Raw genomic sequence first — 19,611 nt, forward strand, 5'->3', positions numbered from 1 at the left:
AATGTCCGTTTTCTCGGGTTTCGCGTCTCAACAACAGTGCGCGCCGCGCCCTCTTTCGCGAGTGTACTCCCCTCTCTCTTTCTCTCTCGGGTTTTGCGTCTCTACAACAGTGCGCGCCGCGCCCTCTTTCGCGAGTGTACTCCCCTCTCTCTTTCTGGAACGTTGTTCTCTCTCGACGCCTCATTGTTGCCCGCTCCACCGTCGTTCGCGTGGCATTGTTGTTCATCGTGACTCATCGTCACTGGCCGGTCCTCTTCGGTGTAGTTGCCGCTGTAACCCCCCATCCCGGACGAGCCCCCATATGTAGGAGTCTAAACGAAAAATAAGGCACGGAGATTCGAAATCCACGATCCTCGGATCCACAGTCGACCGCTTTACCTACGCGACCAATCCCGTATACCCTACGTTTCGTGTTCTTATTGGACTCCTTATTGTTAGGTATGGGAGGCGCGGATACTACACTATTGTCCGCGAGGTCGTACTTTCTCGTGCGCGAATAGTGGAAGATTAGGTAGGTCTCGGAAGGTGCATCGAGAACACGTGGGAACGTAATTAATCGGGGATTTAGTTGGAAAGGCTCTGTACTAACCCTTTGCAGTCGAGAGGTGACTCCCCGTCACCATTAGGTTTCACGCAGCAAATCCCTACTGTTTCTTTATGTTTAATTTCTTTAGAGCTCGAAGTGTAAATAAAGTGATTGTTGGCGAGGTAAAGGTGGATCTTATTCTCTAAACTAGATAGCTTAGAATTCATGGCAATAGAATGCTAAGAAACATCTCGAGTGCAAAGGGTTCATAAGCCTCCTCTGCTTGCAGAAATCTCGGGAACAACGTGTTCCCTGCCCTGCCAACCTTGGGACTCTCGGGGTTGCTGCACCTCAAGACCTTCAACAACCCAGCGCTCAGAGAGTTTCCCTCGCCCGATAGATTTCCGCGCGTCCAAACGATGGTGCTCTCGTACGCTTATCACTGTTGCTCGTTTCTCTCCATGGAGGTGGAGGACCCGGTGACCAAGTCCTCCGTCCAAGAGTCGATCTTGTTCCCCACTGACAACGAGTTCGACATGAGTCTGTGGAACTCGAGCTTTTCCGATATATGGCCGCAGCACAGTAAGTAGAGCAACCAGCAGGTCCTCCTGTTGAGACTCGTGAACCTTTCGCGTCTCGTGGTTGATACTCTTCGAGTGGTGCAGCACCACCAATGTATGTGGTGCTGCACCACATTACCAATAGTCGTTAAGTATCAGCCAGAGATTCCTCCATTTTGAATCGTCGTCACTAACCATCGTCACCTAACACTCTTCATACACGGTTCAAACAGCTTTCACGACAATAATTCTTCAGTAATGTATTTCATTCTGCTTTATTTCCGTAAGAGGAAGACACTTAAGTACCGTCTAGACGCAAGACCGTTTATGTTATTCGTGCGCGAGAATCAGCTGTACAGGTCTACGGAACCCTTCTTTATTCTCGGATCTTTTAGTCGCTACACATCAGCGGCGAATCCAAAAGACTCTCGAAAAGACCAAAGCTTAACGTCTGACGAACGAAAACGTCACTCGAACCTGAAATGATCGTTTTAGAAAATATTCTGTAAAAGTCGAAAGAATCTTTCCGATTCGCCGGTATCAGTGATTCGAGTCGCGGCTCACACTCTCGCATTAGACCATCCAAGCAACCGTTCGATCATCGAAAAAAAAAAAAAAAGAACGACAGAATGAAACTTTGCAGGACTGAAGTGATGACGTTTGTTTAGATAACATGACCGACAAATTCGGCTCGCAAATAAATGAACTTTGGGCTAACTTTGGTTCAGATTTTACGTACCCTGGTAACCTGCCCTCATATGTTGAGGATTATTTTGAAGAGCAGAACAGCCGAGCTACGCTGCCAGCTCAGACACTGCCTTCTCACGTTCAGTGCCTACCTCAACCTGGTACGTTTCCCATTCCCCTACTTCTCTTTCTCAAGATTCCAGAGCATCGCTGTTCGACGAAAAGGTGCTTCAAGGTTCTTTTCTGCCGCGTTTAGGTCCTTTTCTGCCGTGCCAAGACCTATTCGACTGGTGGACGCTCCGATGCGGCGTATGGGTGGTCTTTCTGCTCGCGATGCTTGGAAATGGGACGGTGGTGTTCGTATTAATATTCTCCAGGAGCAAAATGGACGTCCCGCGATTTCTGGTTTGCAACTTGGCCGCCGCGGACTTTTTCATGGGTATTTATTTAGGTCAGTGGACAGAAATATCTTGCTAGTCATCATTAAGAGAGACGCCTTGCACGAATTCGTGGATGCTCGGCTGTAATAGCGAAGAGAAAGGATACTCGAGTCTCGGAGATGTAAACGCCCTAGACTCTGGCATCCAAAAAGGACCAAGAACCGAAAATATAATAGTTGATAACGTTGCTTTCAGGTCTCTTGGCAGTGGTAGACGCCTCCACCCTTGGGGAGTTCCGGATGTACGCCATTCCTTGGCAGATGTCCGCCGGATGCCAGCTGGCCGGCTTCCTGGGTGTTCTGAGCTCCGAGTTGAGCGTTTACACCCTGGCGGTGATCACTCTGGAGAGGAACTACGCCATAACTCACGCGATGCACTTGAACAAGCGGTTGTCGTTGAAGCACGCGGGCTACATAATGACAGTGGGCTGGGGCTTTGCTTTGGCGATGGCTACTCTGCCTCTGTTCGGTGTCTCGGACTACAGGAAGTTCGCGATATGCTTGCCGTTCGAGACGAACGGCGACGCCGCTCTCACGTACGTGATCTTCCTGATGCTGATCAACGGTGTAGCCTTCCTGATACTGATGGGATGCTACCTGAAGATGTACTGCGCGATCAGGGGTTCCCAGGCGTGGAACTCGAACGACTCTCGCATAGCGAAGCGAATGGCGCTGTTAGTGTTCACGGACTTCCTCTGCTGGTCCCCCATAGCGTTCTTCTCCCTGACGGCCACCTTCGGATTGCAGCTGGTCTCCCTGGAACAGGCGAAGGTGTTCGCCGTGTTCGTACTACCGTTGAACTCCTGCTGCAATCCGTTTCTATACGCGATCCTGACCAAGCAGTTCAAGAAGGACTGCGTGCTGATATGCAAGGCGATCGAGGAGTCTAGAGTGACTAGGGGGATCGGCAGATGCCGGCACAGTTCAAATTTCAGCAACCGACAGACCCCGGTGAACACTAACAGCCTGGTGGACAGGTCCTCGCGCGACAATCAGACGCCCTGCGCGTGCAACGCGAGACTATTGGAGACCGGACAGTGCTCCGGTTACCGACGATGGGGCACCAGAATACTGTGGCCATGCGCGAAGAACCCTCGGCCGCGTCACGCGCGCAGCGACCAGTACGCTTACCAGATCGCGGAGATCCAACAGAAGCAGCACAAAAGAGCCTCCTCGGTCTCCTCCAGCGAGAACTTCTCCTCGTCGAGATCGGACTCTTGGAGGCAGACCCACCATTGCGGAATCCCGTTGCGGCTGCTAGACCCCAAAAGAAGGGCGTCGTCCTGGCTGATCACCAGGAAACCGTCTCAAGACTCCAATCTCAGTTCGTCTAGAAACGACTCGTCCGGTTCCGCCACCACTGCTAGCACCAGCACGTGGAGGATATCCAGATCTAGCGCGTCGTTGGAGATAAACGCGCGGAACACGCCCAGACCGGCCAGGTCGAAGCCAAGACTGACGCGTCAGCTGGCGATCCAGGAACCAGAACCACCGGGATCACCTAGCAGACTAGCCGTCAGGCTACTCGCCACGATACCCTCCGCGGCAGAGACCAGCGATCAGCAGGACGACGAGAACACGCCACAGAATTAGAGATATTGTGTACGAGTGCGTGTGTGTATGCCACTGTGTGTATGTGCGTATACCTTTCAGGGATTAGTCGATCCTGAAGGATCGTAAGACCGGGTCTCGTTGCTCCTGAACGGTTTCAGTATTAGAAGAGTGGTAGTTGACGAGTGTGATCGCATGCTGGAGCTTTGGAGAAGCAAGGGACATTGGCGAAGAGAGGAATGTTGTATCGTAAAATTACTCGCGCATGTTTTCGTAGACGTCGTAGACGGTCCAAGGCCAAGATAGCGAAAGACCAATCTACCTTTACTGACCGTCCGTTACACGCGCAGATAAGCGATTCGATTGCACCCTGAGGGTGTAATCGACGCATCCAATAGTCATATTTGTTAAATACTGCCAATGATTACAGTGTCTCGGGAAACAATAGCCTTTCGCATGACTCGAATCCGTTGTTTACGAGAGAGTGGTTCTGTATCTTTGTTTCAGATACGGTGAATCCCATTTTCACGTGACAAAATCAGCACTGCCAAGTTGCGGGGAATCCCCAGCACCGAATAAACAGTGTAATGATTCTAAAGTAATGATTCTATTACTTGAGAGATAAACAATCGTCACTTGAAAGCGTGAATCACTGTAAGAGACGAATCCAAGACGATGTTTCTCTTTGAAAAAGAAGATTCCTAGACTGGTCAATTTTTTTAGTGGGTTTTAGCATAAAAGAGACCTCGAAGACCGTAGGTTTAAATCCGTGACATTGGAACTCGACATTCTGTATAGTTTTGGATTAAGAATAGAACGATGAAGTATTTATTGATAAATTAAAAGGACACACGACGTGTTTGTTTTCTTTCTTTTCGCGAGGAAATCACTCGGCTCCCGCCGCTGATGAGCGCTTCTATCGAAAAACGCGTGAACCGTTCGAGAGGAAATCTTCTGTCGCTAGATCAGTATTCAAGGAGGGATCCGTTGTATAATATTTCGATTGTTAATAGGGTGCGTTTGCGTTATTATAAGACTGACGGTTTATACAATTCGTCCCGTAAACTTGTAACCGATTTCTAGCTGAAAATCGGGTCACGTAACGTACAGGGTGTCCTATATAAAATGTTACAAACTGTTTCCTTGGGAACTAACGAAGCTTAAGGTGGAAGGTGTTGTTAATTTTTTACTAGATTCAATGGACTTCCTTTTTCCTAACAACGACCGTTGTTAGTTTCTAAGAAAACGACTTGTGACATTTTGTACGACATACCCTGTATATGGTTCGCAACAAGTTCCGCAATACTAGTAATAAACGATTAATTCTCGATTAATTTATTGATTAAACGATGGTTTGTTCGTCGCTACGGTGGTCGATAAATTCTCGAGTAAACTGTGATTACATTTAACAGAAATTTGAACATCTTTTGCTAACCATTTTATATATCGTATTGTACATAGAGTTATCGCAACGACATAAATATCCGAAAGTTTATTTATTACGAAGCGTGGAAAGATAATATTATACAGAACCGATGGGGAATATCAAACGTTGACTGTAATCGTTGAACAAATTACCCATGACTCATTTTTCTAACTACCTCTGCATTGTGAATACTTAAGGTTTTGAGTCTTATATATTTATTACATAACCGAAAGGATATGATTAGTGTAGCTAAGCTCCGGCGAAACAACGTAACATTAATTTGTCATCTATGAAAGTTACAATATCAATGCAAAACAACTGCCAACAAGTTAACGTACGTAATTAATCGTTAGTTTAATAGACGATACAGAATAATAGTTACTAGGAGTAATATCGTTACAATTACAAGTTTTAAAGTTCATCTAGAATGTTAAAAACAAAAGCTATCGCAAAGGCGAAGCTCTCTGAGAATTTATGGACCACCTTAATAATCGTGGAGATAAAAGATTCGCAAGTGCAGCTAAGTTAATCGATTGTTAGGTTACAGTTAGATCGTTCTAGCCTAAAAATTATTATAAGATCGTTATACAGGGTGGCACGAAAACTATCACCGCCAAAGTGTCCGAGTGTAAGAGAGCTATTGCGAAACACTAGCGCCAATAAGATGTAGCATAAGTCCTGTCGACGCTACTGTTTCCTTGTAGTCAATTCTGCAACGTATAACTTTTCTTTGAATCTCTTTCTAACTCTTGTCGCTCGTCTGTGGTATTTCGATGACCACCCTGTAGTGTGCAAATGTTTATACGCGGTAGAGACGCTTATAGTATTACCACTTACCGGACTCGTTCTGTTGTTGAATGCGTTGATTCGTTTCTTCGCCGTTTTCGTTGTTTTCACAGCAACCGTTGCTGCATCCATTTTTTTGAGCGTCGTTTCGCCTGCTCGACGAACGCGATTTGCGTGTGTGTCCGAACCGAACTATTTAATAACGTTTTTCTAATAAAACTGTGCATTACGATAAAACAGGTTGTTGTATCTTCATTGTCGTCGTTCCTGTGAAACAAAAAGCGACTCGACGACGAGTAGCGATGGAACCGAGCGTATCAGTGTCAATGCATGGTTGGCATACTCGTGAGACTGAAAAGATAAAAACAAGGAGCCGTTTTAACAGCATTATGGGCTCCTCGTTAAATTTATCTCCTTTATTAAAACGGCACTGGATTGGAGTTGACTCTGCCGATTTTCTTCGTTGGAATTCCTTTATTTTTGAAAAATCTGTCTGTCGCGATACAAGGAAGACCTGTCTCGCTTTCGAAGCGGCGACCAACAATATAATAGTAATCATTATTTAAATACTTATCTAAAATAAATTCGACTTTGAATAGTTCAACGTGGTTGTCGCGGATACTTGTGTCCACTGGCCAAAAAATATCAGACCACTTGTTGTCGTTCTCGAAATGATAACTTAGTAGTTGTTTGATAACGATAAATAACTGTCCTAACGGGTGTTTAAATGAAAAATAATCAGACAATGTGGTATACAATTTGTTCCTTTATTCGTTTGTTTTCGAGAAAAACGATCTTAAAGATTGGATGGGGCACGCCGTTGCGACGCCATTGCGACGCCATTTTGGAGAGCTACCAACGTTGTGCACATTCAAGTTGGTTTTTCTCGACGAGGAAGTAATGTCGAGGTATGATCTTATATTTTTGGCCAGTAGCGTATATAAATATTCTGAAGTAACGTGTACCACTTTCACACTGTACATGCACTTATACCTCTCTCTCTCTCATATATACACGCATACTCTCTCTTTCATTCTGTCTCTAACAATAATCAGTAACTCACTATGATCTTACTGTTTAGGTTAGGACGCTACTCACCGATCCACCAAGGATCTCCCTCACTCGTGTTCAGTTTTCGCTTTTCGTAGGTACAGAAAACACTCAGAGTCCTAAAGAAATGTCTACTTTTTCAAACGAAAATCGTCGCGAACTCCGCGGACTGAATTATTTTATCGATTGCAGATGAACACGGTCCCGAAAGCGTAAGGATCGAAAGCAACGCCAGCCGCCAAACAATTTTTCGCAATCGGAAACAAGCTGCGAAAATTGGTACTTAACGGGTCGATACGAAGTAAGACACTAAACGAAGCTGACACATTTTATTCTCATACATTTGTCTGATGTTCGCTCTGATTACACGTTCCTACACGCTGGTCTCTCGAATTATTAATTAATTCTTAATTAATTATTAACCGAGCCTAGAGAATCGTGTAGATACTTTCGATCACGTATTCGCGTGTACGTTAATCGAATTTGGTCCACGAAACTTCAGATTTCTCCGTCTATTGCTCTCTTGTACGATACACGTTCTTACATAATTTTCTATACGTAACGATCTTCCGCGAATCGAATATTACGCTTAAAAATGACAAAAACCGAGAGAATCTCGTCGAGGGCGAGGGGATAATTCTTCAAGTTGCGAACAAGCTATTTCATTATCATTTCGAACATGTAAATCTTTGAAACGCTTTTAATAACCAATGTAATTGCTTGTTCCCTACGGGAAGAATTACATTGTTACAAATTATTGATTTAGCACGCTGTCTTACGGACAAGCTTTTATCTTTCATGGCAGAATAGAGGGATTTTAAATTACGTTTGCAAAAGTGTAGGACGATACAATGCCCAATGCCTCGATCAGTCGATTTACTTCCCAGATCGCATAATCCCGCGGTTCGTTCGATCAGGCCCCTGAGATACAAATGTGTCAGTTTGCCAACTGGGAGAGAGGAGCGAACTAAAATTGTTAACCCGAACAATAAGAAGCCGGCAAAAGGAATGCGCGTCATCGCGTAAGAGACAGAGGGTTTGCACGTGCGAAAGACTATTGGCGCCAGTTTTTTCTCTCATAAACAATAAGTGTACTTCTGCTTGCGAGGTTAGGTCCGACTCAGAATCGAACGTGAATTAAGAAATCAAATTTTGCATCGATCGAAGACCGCTAAGAACTGTGTAAACAAACTGATGTCAACAAACTGATGTCAACAATGTCTGCGTACGTGGAAACCCCGCGGAACGCTTCGGAGGAAGGTTAAGCTTCGTTCCCCGCGAAGGGTGGGACGCGTATAGTCGCAATGGTCAACCAAATCCACTAATCTTAACCAGGTAAAATTGAAATACACGCCAACGTAACACATGAAACGGGTACATCGGGTAGCACAAGAGAAAATAAAAGCAGAAGTATAATCGTAGCTTGATGGTTCCCTAAGGTCGGTGCATCGTGCATCCAGGAACCGAGTAAAATGAAATCGGGTAACAAAGCGTTTGTGTGAATCCCCCGTGGCTTCGGTTTCTCCTCTGAACATTGGCCAAGCTCGTTCGACCCTAATCGTCCTTCGCTCGAGGAGAAACAGACCCACGGAAGTAAATATTGCGATGACTCCTAACAGAATTGCCTAGCGACTTTGCGCATCGTGTGACAACGTTGACGAAACTCGGGTAAATACTTATCACATTATCCCCCTTACACGTAGATACAAGTTTCAGAGAGTTCCAGCCTCACCGCGTTTAAGCTTCTACACGTACGCGTGTAGACGTATATATTTAAAAAAAAAAAAAGAATAGGATAAGAAACCGCTTTATCAGTGTCACTTGCCACGCTGAGCGAAGAAACGGAGGGCGGGGGGAAGAGGAATCACGTAACATACGTAACGGGGAAGCAATAATAAGTTAATTCTAATTCTCTAATCTCTAAAAATGAAGTACAACAAGGTGTCGCGATACTATAGTATAGTTGGGATATTTAAAAAAAAAAAAAAAGTAAACGACGCACGAGTTAACCCTTTGCACTCCCGAAGGCAACCGCCCAGGCACTTAGAGTCGTTCTGCTATAATTAATAAAATAAATGTAATATTCCCATTAAATTATGTTACTTCATATGTACCTATGTTTAGTTGATATAAACTTAAAGTTCGAGAAAAGGTCGTAAAAACTAACAAATTGTCAAGATTCCTAAGGAACGAACCGTCCTCGGAGTTCACTACACACGCTTAGCCCAATAGCTTTGGAGTGCAACGGGTTAAATGTCGGAACGCGACCATAAAATGCCTTCTCGAGTCGTGACGTTGTCTATTATACGGGGTAAGCACAATTTTCGTCGCGCTTTTTTCGTCTCCTTTCCGCGCTGTTATAATCCCCTGAGGTCCTGTTGGGATGTTCGGTATTCGAACGGCTTCGGAATCCGCCGACTGGTTTACACCTAATAATACTTGGAAGTCTCTTAATACAAATTCGTCTAAAAAAAGTGAGCCTTGGTAAACGTAGCCTTAGAAATTATTGCTTTGCAACGACGCTCTATTTACAATTCCATCGGTCTTCATATAGTAAAGCTGCTGGACCTCAAAGGATTAGAGTCGTAGACTGATTATTGTACCTGGTGATCCCATGAGCGATGCCGAACAACGAGATACGTGGAAAAGGTCGAAGATGAGCTTTGTGTACATTCGTGAAGTTAGAGACAACCTGAGTAAACAAGATCTATTCTTAACCATGATTAATCATGGTTGTAGATCTGATTTCGTCGCCAAATACAGAATTGTCTTCGAATATTTTCATCGTTCATGGGATTACCCGATAACGGTCGACGATCATCCTTATCGTATATGTTTTATCATCTACTTTTGAAACACGTGCTCCTATGGTGTATACATTTCGAATATTTTTACAAACGTATAAAAAGTCTCCGTTAGTCGTTGCGAAGACTCGCGCGACTTCTGGTCGCTTATTAAAACACTTTCGTTTAAAGTGTACGTTACATTTAATAGAGATGCTCGAGAAATAATTTAAAAAGGGAATATTCTTGGAAGCATAAAGGATTCGATAGAAAAAAAAGAATAAAACGAGACGAAAAATGTTTGCTACTGAACAGTTGCTGCTAGTATCGTGGAAAAGGTGAAACCGAAAGCCTCGGTGCGTTAGATTTTGTTTCGGGGTCCAGAGCATATCTAAGAGGATCCGATGCAGGGATGGGCGATCGTCTTTGATAGTTTTCGATAAAAAGCTACCCGCTAGCCGGGATGGAAGAATATCACGAGTCGTCTCGCACGATGACACTAACAAATTGTCTTCCTAAGTGGAAAATGTTGCTTATTTGTCTTCTACGATAGGCTTAGGCCGAACGTCGTGTAAGAAAATGGAAGATGAAATCATTTCGGTGGTTCGCGAGCAGTTTACTGGCCTTTGGAAGAATACTGACAGTGAAAAGGAGACGACGAAACGAAAAAGGAATGAACTCGATAAATTGCTTCGTTGCTTCAGAGATGAGACTAATATCGCTACCAAACCGAAAGTCACCACTTTGCGCGTGGGAACTCTGCTCTAATTTTGCTACTTTAGAGAGACGCTGTAACGCTACAAGATATACCAAATAGAGATTCTTTTGATTCAGAGAGACGTTAGAGGAAGGTCTAGAACCTGAACACCTGCTGACCGTTGCAGGAACAATTGTTTATGGCTCAATGGAAGGAAGAGCAGGGAAAGCTTCCGCGAGCCAATGGAGTACAAGCTTAAGGGAGAAACTAAGAGGAACAGAGAGCAGCTTTGGATGGAGGCAGAAAGGGACGCTGCGAGGTAATCGCTAGAGTTCGTCGCCCACCCCTGAGCCAAGGTATTGTCTTAACTGAACAATTCGGCATCGCGAGCTTAACAATCTAGCTACCTAGGTCGGACATCGCTTTGGTGGTGTCTCGGCGAACCAGTCATTCGTCGGTTTACGTCTAAAAAGTGGACGAGGATTTGGCGAAATGGGGCACGCTAGGGCACCAAAAACATCCTATGCAACAGTAGCCGAGTGGAACAAGATCGTCGATAGAAACTCTGCCTCTTATCGAGGTCACTGTACAATCTCTTACGACCTCTACTTACCAACATACACTCCTCAACGTTATATAATACATCAATATACAGTTTAATAGGGCAATAGTTGCATTCCCTGTATGTACAGAAGTTCTTGGCTCGAGCGAACTTGTGCAGCTACCCATGAACATCCTACGCAAACGATCAACGATCATTTTAGTCTTGGAACTAGATTCGTGCAAGGACTATCTATCTTCCTATGTTTACAGCGTACATAATTTTGATTGAATCGATCAGTTTTGATTAATTCGTCGGTATTCGCTAAGAATGGCCAAGAATCGCAACAGTTCCACGACTAAAGTAGCTTTTAATAATTTCATGAGAGCAACAAATCGTTCCATCCGGCTACGGGTGTCTCTCTATCGTATACACGTATGCGCCAAAGTGTGTACTGCCGACGGTATATAATCGCTACAAATCAGTGATAAACCGGTTCTCGAATAATTAATTTTGTTAAGTGTACGTCGCGGTTTACCAACTAATCGTAAGAGTTAGCGTTAAGTAAAAGGAATTAAACGAATGCACGATTATGTTATTGACTAGCGTGACGTGGGGCATCATCACGTGACTTTAGTTTTGTTCTTCCGGAAGGGAGGGAACTGGGGGAACTTCCTGCGTCTTCGTTTCAGCTCGTCGTTGTCGGTGGTGGAGTTCGAATCTGTTGAGAGCGTTTCGTCGTCCACGGACATCAACGTCGGCAGTTCCCTTAGGGTTTTTTTTTGGCTGACGGTATGGGTGGTCGGTATCGACGTCGTGGCGGTCGTCGTCGCCGCCGCCGACTGGCCCGTTTTCTGGACCGACGAATCCAACGAGTTCTCGGAGTAAGACGTCTTCGATAGGAATGCTGAGACAATCTTGTCCTCGGCGCCCAGGAGCATGTTGGTGTCCTGGCTGTAGGAACGAACGATTCCTGTCTTCTCTTTGTTGAACGGCTTCCCGGTCTCCTCGGGACCCTCGCCCACGGTGAAGTGCACCACGTTGCTCTCCGGTGGCGTCTCTTTCCCTGTTTCGCTGCTAGACGAGTCAGGTGGCAGCGACGACTCCTTCCACGTCAGGCTGTCCAGGGTACCTGCGGATCAGGATGTGAACGTCATCATGAAGCCGGGTACTCTAATACTCTAGTGGTTTCTCGTGTGTTTTTTTTTTTTTTGTTTGTTTGTTTTTAATCGGTTCTCTCTTGGTAGATCGACCTGGGCGATGACATTCGCTGAATGAAGTTAACATAGTCTACCTCGTGTTTGGAAGTTAGTCCCACCGCACCAGCTGCTCTTAGGAGCTAGGAACGAAGGTGGCCTTCAGCCACCGTTTAAGTCAATAATATTTGTGTCTATGTCGGTGTTTATTCATTAAGTACGCTCAATTTTCTAACGTTGTTTCCTCTACAGATATGTTCGACTAGTAATTTCCAGATAACGTATTTTCTTACTATCGTTACATTTGTTAGTCTAACTCTACTAGCAATCTTCATGCTTCTCCCATAAAAACCAATTCCATGCAAGATTTAAGTTTACTTTATATGACTCTAATATTTAATTATTTGTTATTAGATAGGTGCAAAAGTAATCTCCCTTTTTCTTAACTATCGTGTAACGAACAGAAGTTAAACACTTGTTATCTTTTCCTCGTTGAATACAAATTGAGGACCGAATGCATAATGAATAGATAAGTACGCGATACTTTGAAGACATTCGAGTGTCGCAAACAGATGTTTACATTTATATATATATACATTCGTATTCGTTGCTTTTTATACTGAATTCTGAATTTATTACGGTTATAACTTGCTAGAATATTATAAATTTCAAGAATTTGTCCGAGTTTAAAGGGACGATTACAGAATTCCAAGAATATGGAATACAGATTATCAGACTTCGTTATCGTACTGGTATTTCCGTGTTACACGGCGAAACAAATGATCATCGCATCCTGGAATGTGTAATCGATCATAGAGGAGACGTTCCACGCGGCTTAGGTCATACAAACAAGGCTCAATCGTTTCTTGGTTTCTCGCATCTTGCTTGATTTATTAACTACGAACTATAAATTGTACACAATCAGGGACGGGTTAACATATTGCAGTATCAGAGACAGCGAATACAGACTCTTTGGTTCATCTTTTTATCTTCTACGTTCACGATGATTTCGATCATCGATCGCACGATCCGCAAGATCCCGAACAACGCTCGAGAATGTTGGGCCCCGTGTAAAATCCGCGGTCGAATACAGTCGAATCTAATTTTAATTGATTCTAATATTAATCGTGACGCACGCCGAATGCGTGTCCCCCGAGAAATAGAATTCGTTTCTTGGCATGATCGGTCGGCGACGATACATCCAACTAGACTCCCAGATATCAGAGATTATTGTTAAGCTATCGCGCTTAAGGGTAACGTTGAAAATTACCGGCCACTTAAATGCCGTCGGCATCGTGCGACTGGAAGTATTCGTACGAGAACTGATCCACGACGAAATACGTAACAGGTTGCCAATGAATTTTAATACCGATTCGAAAATATGATACGATTCTTTGCTCGAAATTAACCCTTTGGACTTGATTGGCTTCTCAGACTTATCCTCCTGATACTGCCTATAGCACAAAGGATTAACTCTGAAATCCATTCGCAAAGTATTTTATTCGTAGTTCCTCGAGGAACGTCCTGTACTGTCTTTCATACAAGAAATGGTAGCTCCAGTAGCAGACAACGAGCCTAATCGTGCAATTAAGAACGGATTCCGACGCTCGGTTCGCTTTAATTTGAACTATTAATAAGTGTTGTGCAATTGTTTTCTGCTGCTCTGGCAAAATGAAACCGTGCTCCTCGATGAAAAGAGAAAACGCTTCGTGGTCGGTCGATTCGACAAAACATCACAACAATCCTGCTAAAGGAACTAACACGATAATACATTGATGTTTATTAGTAACGCGATAATGTCGACGCTTATCGATAATACAGTAACAATTTGGCGATTATCTTGGCACTCGGGCGATACCAATGCGTCGCCCACGAGTGGAAGAAGAAACTATAAATGAATTTTAAGATTTAACGTTCTCTCGGTTAAGGTCTTTCTCGGTATACGAAATTATATCTTTAAACTTGGACAGACAAGAGCGGTTACTTTTATTTGTCCCAGATTATAATTTTGAATATCGAAAAAACCTAGACCAGAGGTAAAAATATATATTTATGTATATACCGTTGTTGTTATTCTAAATAATAATGCTTGTACCGACTACAGATCAGTATAATCAAATATTATCATAATTCGATCTATATTATTTATCAATGGCTTTCATAAAAATATCATCACATTTGGATCACTTCGTCTATATTACTTTCTTTTTCTTCTTCTCTTTCTAAAAATGTTCGTTACAAAAATACTTATGTCATGCTTTCCTTCAAAGTATTAATCTAATTTCTTATGCTCTGTACGAATACGTGGTCGCGAAAAAAACATCACGGTTTATCAGTGCAACAGTGTTACTACTTGTTAAATTGTACACAGTATACAAACTTATCCGTTAACAATAAGTTAAAAGATTTGTCGCTGTTTCCAAAGTAGACGTGCTTCTATGCGAAACTTGACAAATCTCGGATTAGGAAAGGGGAACATTTCAATCGTAATCCTCCCTTTTCCTGCACATAGCCTGATCAAATAAATTTGATAGAAGACTGTTTCTTTTTTTTTTTTAACGCTAAATATAATGTCATGTATCAAAGATAATTATATTTGATTTTCACGCGAACTCGAATCGTAGATATTTTCTCGATGCAAGGAGCATTTAATCGCAAACATTGCACTAACGTCACACATTACTTTGGTATGTACAGTTCATCTTAGAATTTAGTGACTTTTACGTAAAATATTATTTACTTTATGCATATATATTACTATGTACTCTTAATAAATTACAGTTCCCAAATTTCGTAATTTTGCAATAGTTGAACGATTTCGACAGTTTCAAACTGTTTTATAGAAACGGTAAAAAACTTAGATCACGTTGCTCCGTTAATTTTTCTTCGAATCGGAAAGTGTAAGGCATAGAAATGTAAGGCAACGCGTGAATAGTGTTGTGCGCGTATTCGTATATCGATAAAACTTTTACTTCAAAATTTCTTGTAAAGAATTTGTACAGAACATTTCTATACAACTTCGTACAAACGTCCTTAAGCTATTAATAGACTCGTTAAAAGCATGTTAGAGTTGAGAAAAATTCAGAATTCAATCTGTGCAAGTGTACGTGTAACAAGGAAATCAATCTCACAAAAAAAAAAAATACAAAAACAAAATTACTACTAGGAAGACAAACAAGTTAGTAGATTATCGATGCCGGGGGCATCATTTACGCGAGAACGAATGGAAGATATACAGGTATATAAGTGTCATATAAAGTTACAGTGGTATATACAAATTGAGCATTGCTATATCACTCTATATGCTCCTAGAAGTCCGAATCTACATGTTCGCGGAGGTCCGAATCTATATTCTCGTGGAAGTCCAGCTTACCTGTGGCACCACATGATGAAGGAGCGTATACCGAACTTGCTTCGTCATCTAAGTCATCTTGGCTACTGAGTCGACCTGCGAACATTAATCACAGCGAACAGTGAAACAGTGTTATTAAAATTATTGTCAAACTTCTTTAAAGTACATCGGCATTTATTTAATCTCGTATAAGTCAAGCAATATCGCAGAATTACACTACTCGTTGCATTGCCACGAAGTTTGAAGTCTGATCATTTTAGACTTAAATACCTCTGAGTCCAAGACTTCGCCCGTTGGGTGTTCCTCTGTAGAGAACCGTTTCTAAATAGCTCAGACCATTATTGTTGATTATATTGAAGCCACACAGAAGTTCGATTTGCTTCCAACGATGTACCCTCTCTTGTAGCTCCACGGTGACTTCATTTAACGCGGTTCTTGCTTCCACTATACTTTTGTCAACTTCGTCGATGGATTTCCCGTGAGTGGAAACAAACGCGCCGACTAAGCTCGATCGTTTTTTTCGTAGTTTTTCGCACTGAAAGATACATTAACGAAAACCGTAAATATCTGTGTTGTAATAAATATGAAAGGAAAATTCGGGACATGTAATATCTTACTGCTTCTCGTGCTTGTTGCAGTTGTTTTTCCGCTGATATTTTTTTCTTCGTGTACGCCTTGTTCTCAATTTCATGAGTTAATTGTAACCAGTGTTGTAATCCTGGAGGCGGGGACCAACACCTGTCTTCGAGTTCACCTTCCGCGCGTTGTAACTCAAGTTTCAACATCTACGAGTCAGAAATTAATTAGGACCTCTGATATACGCATATCGATACGATATACTTACTTCGATTTCTGCTTTTAATTGAGAAACTTCAAGGTCGGAATACGAAGCGTGCAATCCCATGCTTTCATCTTGTAAGCGTTTCTCTAAATTCTGTTTTTCAGTCGTTGCACTTTCCTGTTCCAATCGTGCCCTCTCTAATTCTTTCTATAAATTTTAATGTACAGTGTTAATAATTAGCTGAATGCGTAAGAGATACAACGTACCTGTAAATCTTCGAGTGCCAGTTCTGCTTTTTGCAAACTTTCCATATCCTTCATCATTCTGTGCAGGTGTTTTTGGGAATTTTTCTTTTGTTGATAGGCGTACCAGCATCCAATAAGTGCTCCAAATAATAACGTTATCAATATCAAGTCTTTGATACTGTGACCAGTATCTAAAACATAAAACGATATTTAAAGCAAATGCCGTCGTATAAAGAGGGGAACTTTAAATATAAATAAAAGAAAACATTCGCACCTTTTGGTGGTCCAAAAAGTACTACATCCATAGCTTTTAAGGCAATTTTTTGTTTATGAATGGGATCTTTAATCCCCAAAACATTACTTAGATAATGCATGTTGTTCACAGCCAATCTGTGGAGTAAATAGAATGTTGAGTAAATCAGCAAACAGAACATACATCGTAAAACGTACCTTGGGAGTGTGGCACCAGTTACACGGTGTTGTATAAAAGTAGGAACATATTGAGGAAGCTCTACATTAGATGTTAGCCATTCAGACGTTTGTTCTATAGTCCAATTGTGAACCTGATAAGAAAAACCATTTAAATATAAAGTTTTTATGGCTAGAATTAGAGAATAAAATCGAGGAAAGTATCGATAGTACCTCCGATCTTAACCAGGCTTCCCAAAGTTCTCGAACGCTAATGTGCATATCGTCGTTATGATGGAAAGCCCTCTGCCTCCTCTCATACCCAGCTTCATATTGCAATTCTTCCCTTAAAAACTAGAAAAAAGATTGTATTTTCTCCCGTTCGGAACCTAACGAAATCAACGAAGGAACGATGTACTCACATCGTCCGATTCCGAAAGATCTACATTTCCATTGGCATCGTCGTCTAGTTGACTGTGGAGTGATTTGATAGCTTCTAAACCTAGTCGATCATGAGAAGCCAGTGTAAGACAAGCTAGGTCATCGTTACAAGTATCGGAACCTGTAATAAATTGAATAGCCTACGTTTGATTGTATGTGTTTATGATTACATTTAGGTTGTTACGACAGGTGCCTTTTAAATGAAATTGTGTTTGAACCTGTAAAACATATACGACAAGCTCTTTATCCAATTTTATTAAAGCAAAGATGACAATGCAATATATGTATTCTGTTAATACAAACATGGTACACGTAACATTTCCTTAGATAATACCAGAGATAAGTATTACCATTATTATCGAATGAATACACGACTAATCCTCGAACAATTACAACATTTCCACGATTATTTACATTTTTTAAAACGGGCTTTTATCATAAACACATTTAGGTTTCCTTTACGCTTGGCAAACAACAAAAACACAGGAACCAAAAGAGAACTTCTTATTGCAAAAAATACAAGTAAAACTGCTTTTTCATTTTGGATGCTTACTATCGCTAAAAGCAAGCATTACAAATGCTTTACAACAAAAGTACATAAAAAAAATAATATTCTTCCAGAAATTCAATGTTATTCATACTATTAAGCATTATTGCACAAACAAAGATTATTTGCACGCATACATAAAAAATTTATGTGATAATGTCTTTCTTCCCATCACTTCTTGAAACCTTATTTTTGTCTTACAATCAAAATATCAAACTAATGGAAGAGGATAGGCTCTTTCGAACAACATATGTCAAATATTTAAGCAAGATTTTGTGTGATTACATTAAAAGTTCTGATTATCCAAAAGTTCCAATTCTTCATTATTATGTAAACAGTATGTAATGTTCTGTTTGGTCTTGGTTTCTCGCTCTGTACTCCAAAGAGTTGGCAGCTGTCTTTAAAACCTGAGAGAAGAAGAGCAATCGGTTTATGAAACAGAATCAGTTCCATCTTCTTCTAAAGATTCCTGATGTGACGGGAAAAAGGACATTACTACATTATCTAAAACATATTTATACAGTTTCTATCTTATGTTTATGGTTGGCTATCGCCAAGGAAGGGAAACATCTTAGCAGAGAAGGGTATAAATGGATCGTGTTGAACGATTGAAGAAGATTGGGACGAATGTAAAGAGAGGAATGTTGACCCAGGAGACAAACACGAGCGAATGCCTGTAAGAAATTTACCAGCATCGTGAGCCACAGCCTGTGCCAGTCCATCTGTGAGAGTGGCGGTGAATGCTGAGACTTTGGAATGTGAGCTTCCAGAGGAGCTAGGCTGAAAGTTCGGGCTGGCATCGAGGGCTCCCCCGCTGGCATCTACCGTGTTGCAACACCAGTACAAGAAGTGCAGCCCGAACAGTAGAATCGCATCGTTAATCACGGATGCTCGCATTTTAAGGTTAGCTACACCTTGTCACTGACACCTCGCGCCCCCCTTGCGCAGTTGCTACAAGTCAAATAAAGCCGAATACTCTTGGCCCGTTGTCACCTTTGACGTAAACCCGCAATAGTGAATATACTCAAGGTTACAGTTATCAAAACCGGGGTGGCAATACGATTTGACGAGTGCATAACACGCGCGAACGAGCCACGAACATTACAGCAACCCCATAACTAATAAGTCGCACACCGTCGTTGCTGGCTCCATCAAGGCCGACAGGTCGGTCAACGTCCAAGATCGTTTTTTTAAATAAATCGATTGATTTATTAATTAAGTACACTACTCGACCAAGTCGGGTTTTTCTATCAAGGCCACTGCCCACGAACAACGTAACGGAAAATAATTAATTTAGATTGGAAACAACATTGGTGCATCTTTCTGCGTATAAACAAATAAGTACGAACGATTGGTTACGCAGCGGATCGTTCCCGTACTCTCATTGGCTTGGTGATGCACTTGAGATGGCATTGCCAACGTCGGTGCAGCGCGAAAATCATTTCTTTATTTAAGTTCTGGTTGCACGATTACTGACGATTACGAAAAAGGAAGGCGAAGCTGAACATCTTTTTCGTAATCGCGTTGTGGCGACCTCCATGACGAAGCATGGAACCATTCGGATGGTTGAGAAGTTGAGAAGGAATAAAATCGGT

General features: G+C 42.2%; 2 protein-coding genes across 5 annotated transcripts; one reads left to right on the forward strand and one right to left on the reverse strand.

Moving 5' to 3' along the window:
- The first annotated feature begins 72 nt into the window (after positions 1-72).
- Positions 73-6,212, forward strand: LOC128885143 (lutropin-choriogonadotropic hormone receptor-like). 3 transcript variants are annotated; one of them, XM_054138990.1, is made up of 4 exons: positions 73-1,108; positions 1,755-1,934; positions 2,030-2,224; positions 2,409-6,212. In XM_054138990.1, exons 1-4 carry the CDS (start codon positions 946-948, stop codon positions 3,803-3,805), a joined length of 1,935 nt encoding a protein of 644 aa, XP_053994965.1. In that variant the 5' UTR covers positions 73-945; the 3' UTR covers positions 3,806-6,212. The 3 variants fall into 3 exon arrangements, with proteins under 3 accessions (XP_053994965.1, XP_053994967.1, XP_053994968.1); XM_054138992.1 differs by having other exon boundaries at positions 1,815-1,934; XM_054138993.1 differs by having other exon boundaries at positions 1,000-1,108; positions 1,730-1,934.
- Positions 6,213-8,919: 2,707 nt separating this feature from the next.
- On the reverse strand, positions 8,920-19,301 carry LOC128885142 (stromal interaction molecule homolog). Of its 2 annotated transcripts, none has more exons than XM_054138989.1 (11): positions 18,706-19,301; positions 17,451-17,530; positions 17,263-17,382; positions 17,071-17,183; positions 16,895-17,010; positions 16,642-16,811; positions 16,439-16,582; positions 16,212-16,379; positions 15,865-16,129; positions 15,616-15,690; positions 8,920-12,178 (listed from the first exon to the last, which is right to left on the reverse strand). In XM_054138989.1, exons 1-11 carry the CDS (start codon positions 18,911-18,913, stop codon positions 11,670-11,672), a joined length of 1,968 nt encoding a protein of 655 aa, XP_053994964.1. In that variant the 5' UTR covers positions 18,914-19,301; the 3' UTR covers positions 8,920-11,669. The 2 variants fall into 2 exon arrangements, with proteins under 2 accessions (XP_053994964.1, XP_053994963.1); XM_054138988.1 differs by having other exon boundaries at positions 17,451-17,590; positions 18,706-19,294.
- Between the last annotated feature and the right edge of the window lie 310 nt (positions 19,302-19,611).

This window comes from Hylaeus volcanicus, chromosome 2 (genome assembly GCF_026283585.1).
Source record: "Hylaeus volcanicus isolate JK05 chromosome 2, UHH_iyHylVolc1.0_haploid, whole genome shotgun sequence".
NCBI lineage: Eukaryota > Metazoa > Arthropoda > Insecta > Hymenoptera > Colletidae > Hylaeus > Hylaeus volcanicus.

What these genes read in the sequence shown, in the direction of transcription:
- LOC128885143 (XM_054138990.1), top strand. Translation starts at nt 946, where the DNA reads ATGGTGCTCTCGTACGCTTATCACTGTTGCTCGTTTCTCTCCATGGAG. An exon ending in CGATATATGGCCGCAGCACA is followed by an intron (nt 1,109 to 1,754) that starts GTAAGTAGAGCA and finishes ACGTTTGTTTAG; the next exon opens with ATAACATGACCGACAAATTC. An exon ending in TCAGTGCCTACCTCAACCTG is followed by an intron (nt 1,935 to 2,029) that starts GTACGTTTCCCA and finishes TGCCGCGTTTAG; the next exon opens with GTCCTTTTCTGCCGTGCCAA.
- LOC128885142 (XM_054138988.1), bottom strand. Translation starts at nt 18,913, where the DNA reads ATGCGAGCATCCGTGATTAACGATGCGATTCTACTGTTCGGGCTGCAC. An exon ending in AAGCCTGGTTAAGATCGGAG is followed by an intron (nt 17,184 to 17,262) that starts GTACTATCGATA and finishes TTTTCTTATCAG; the next exon opens with GTTCACAATTGGACTATAGA. An exon ending in TGCAACAAGCACGAGAAGCA is followed by an intron (nt 16,130 to 16,211) that starts GTAAGATATTAC and finishes TGTATCTTTCAG; the next exon opens with TGCGAAAAACTACGAAAAAA.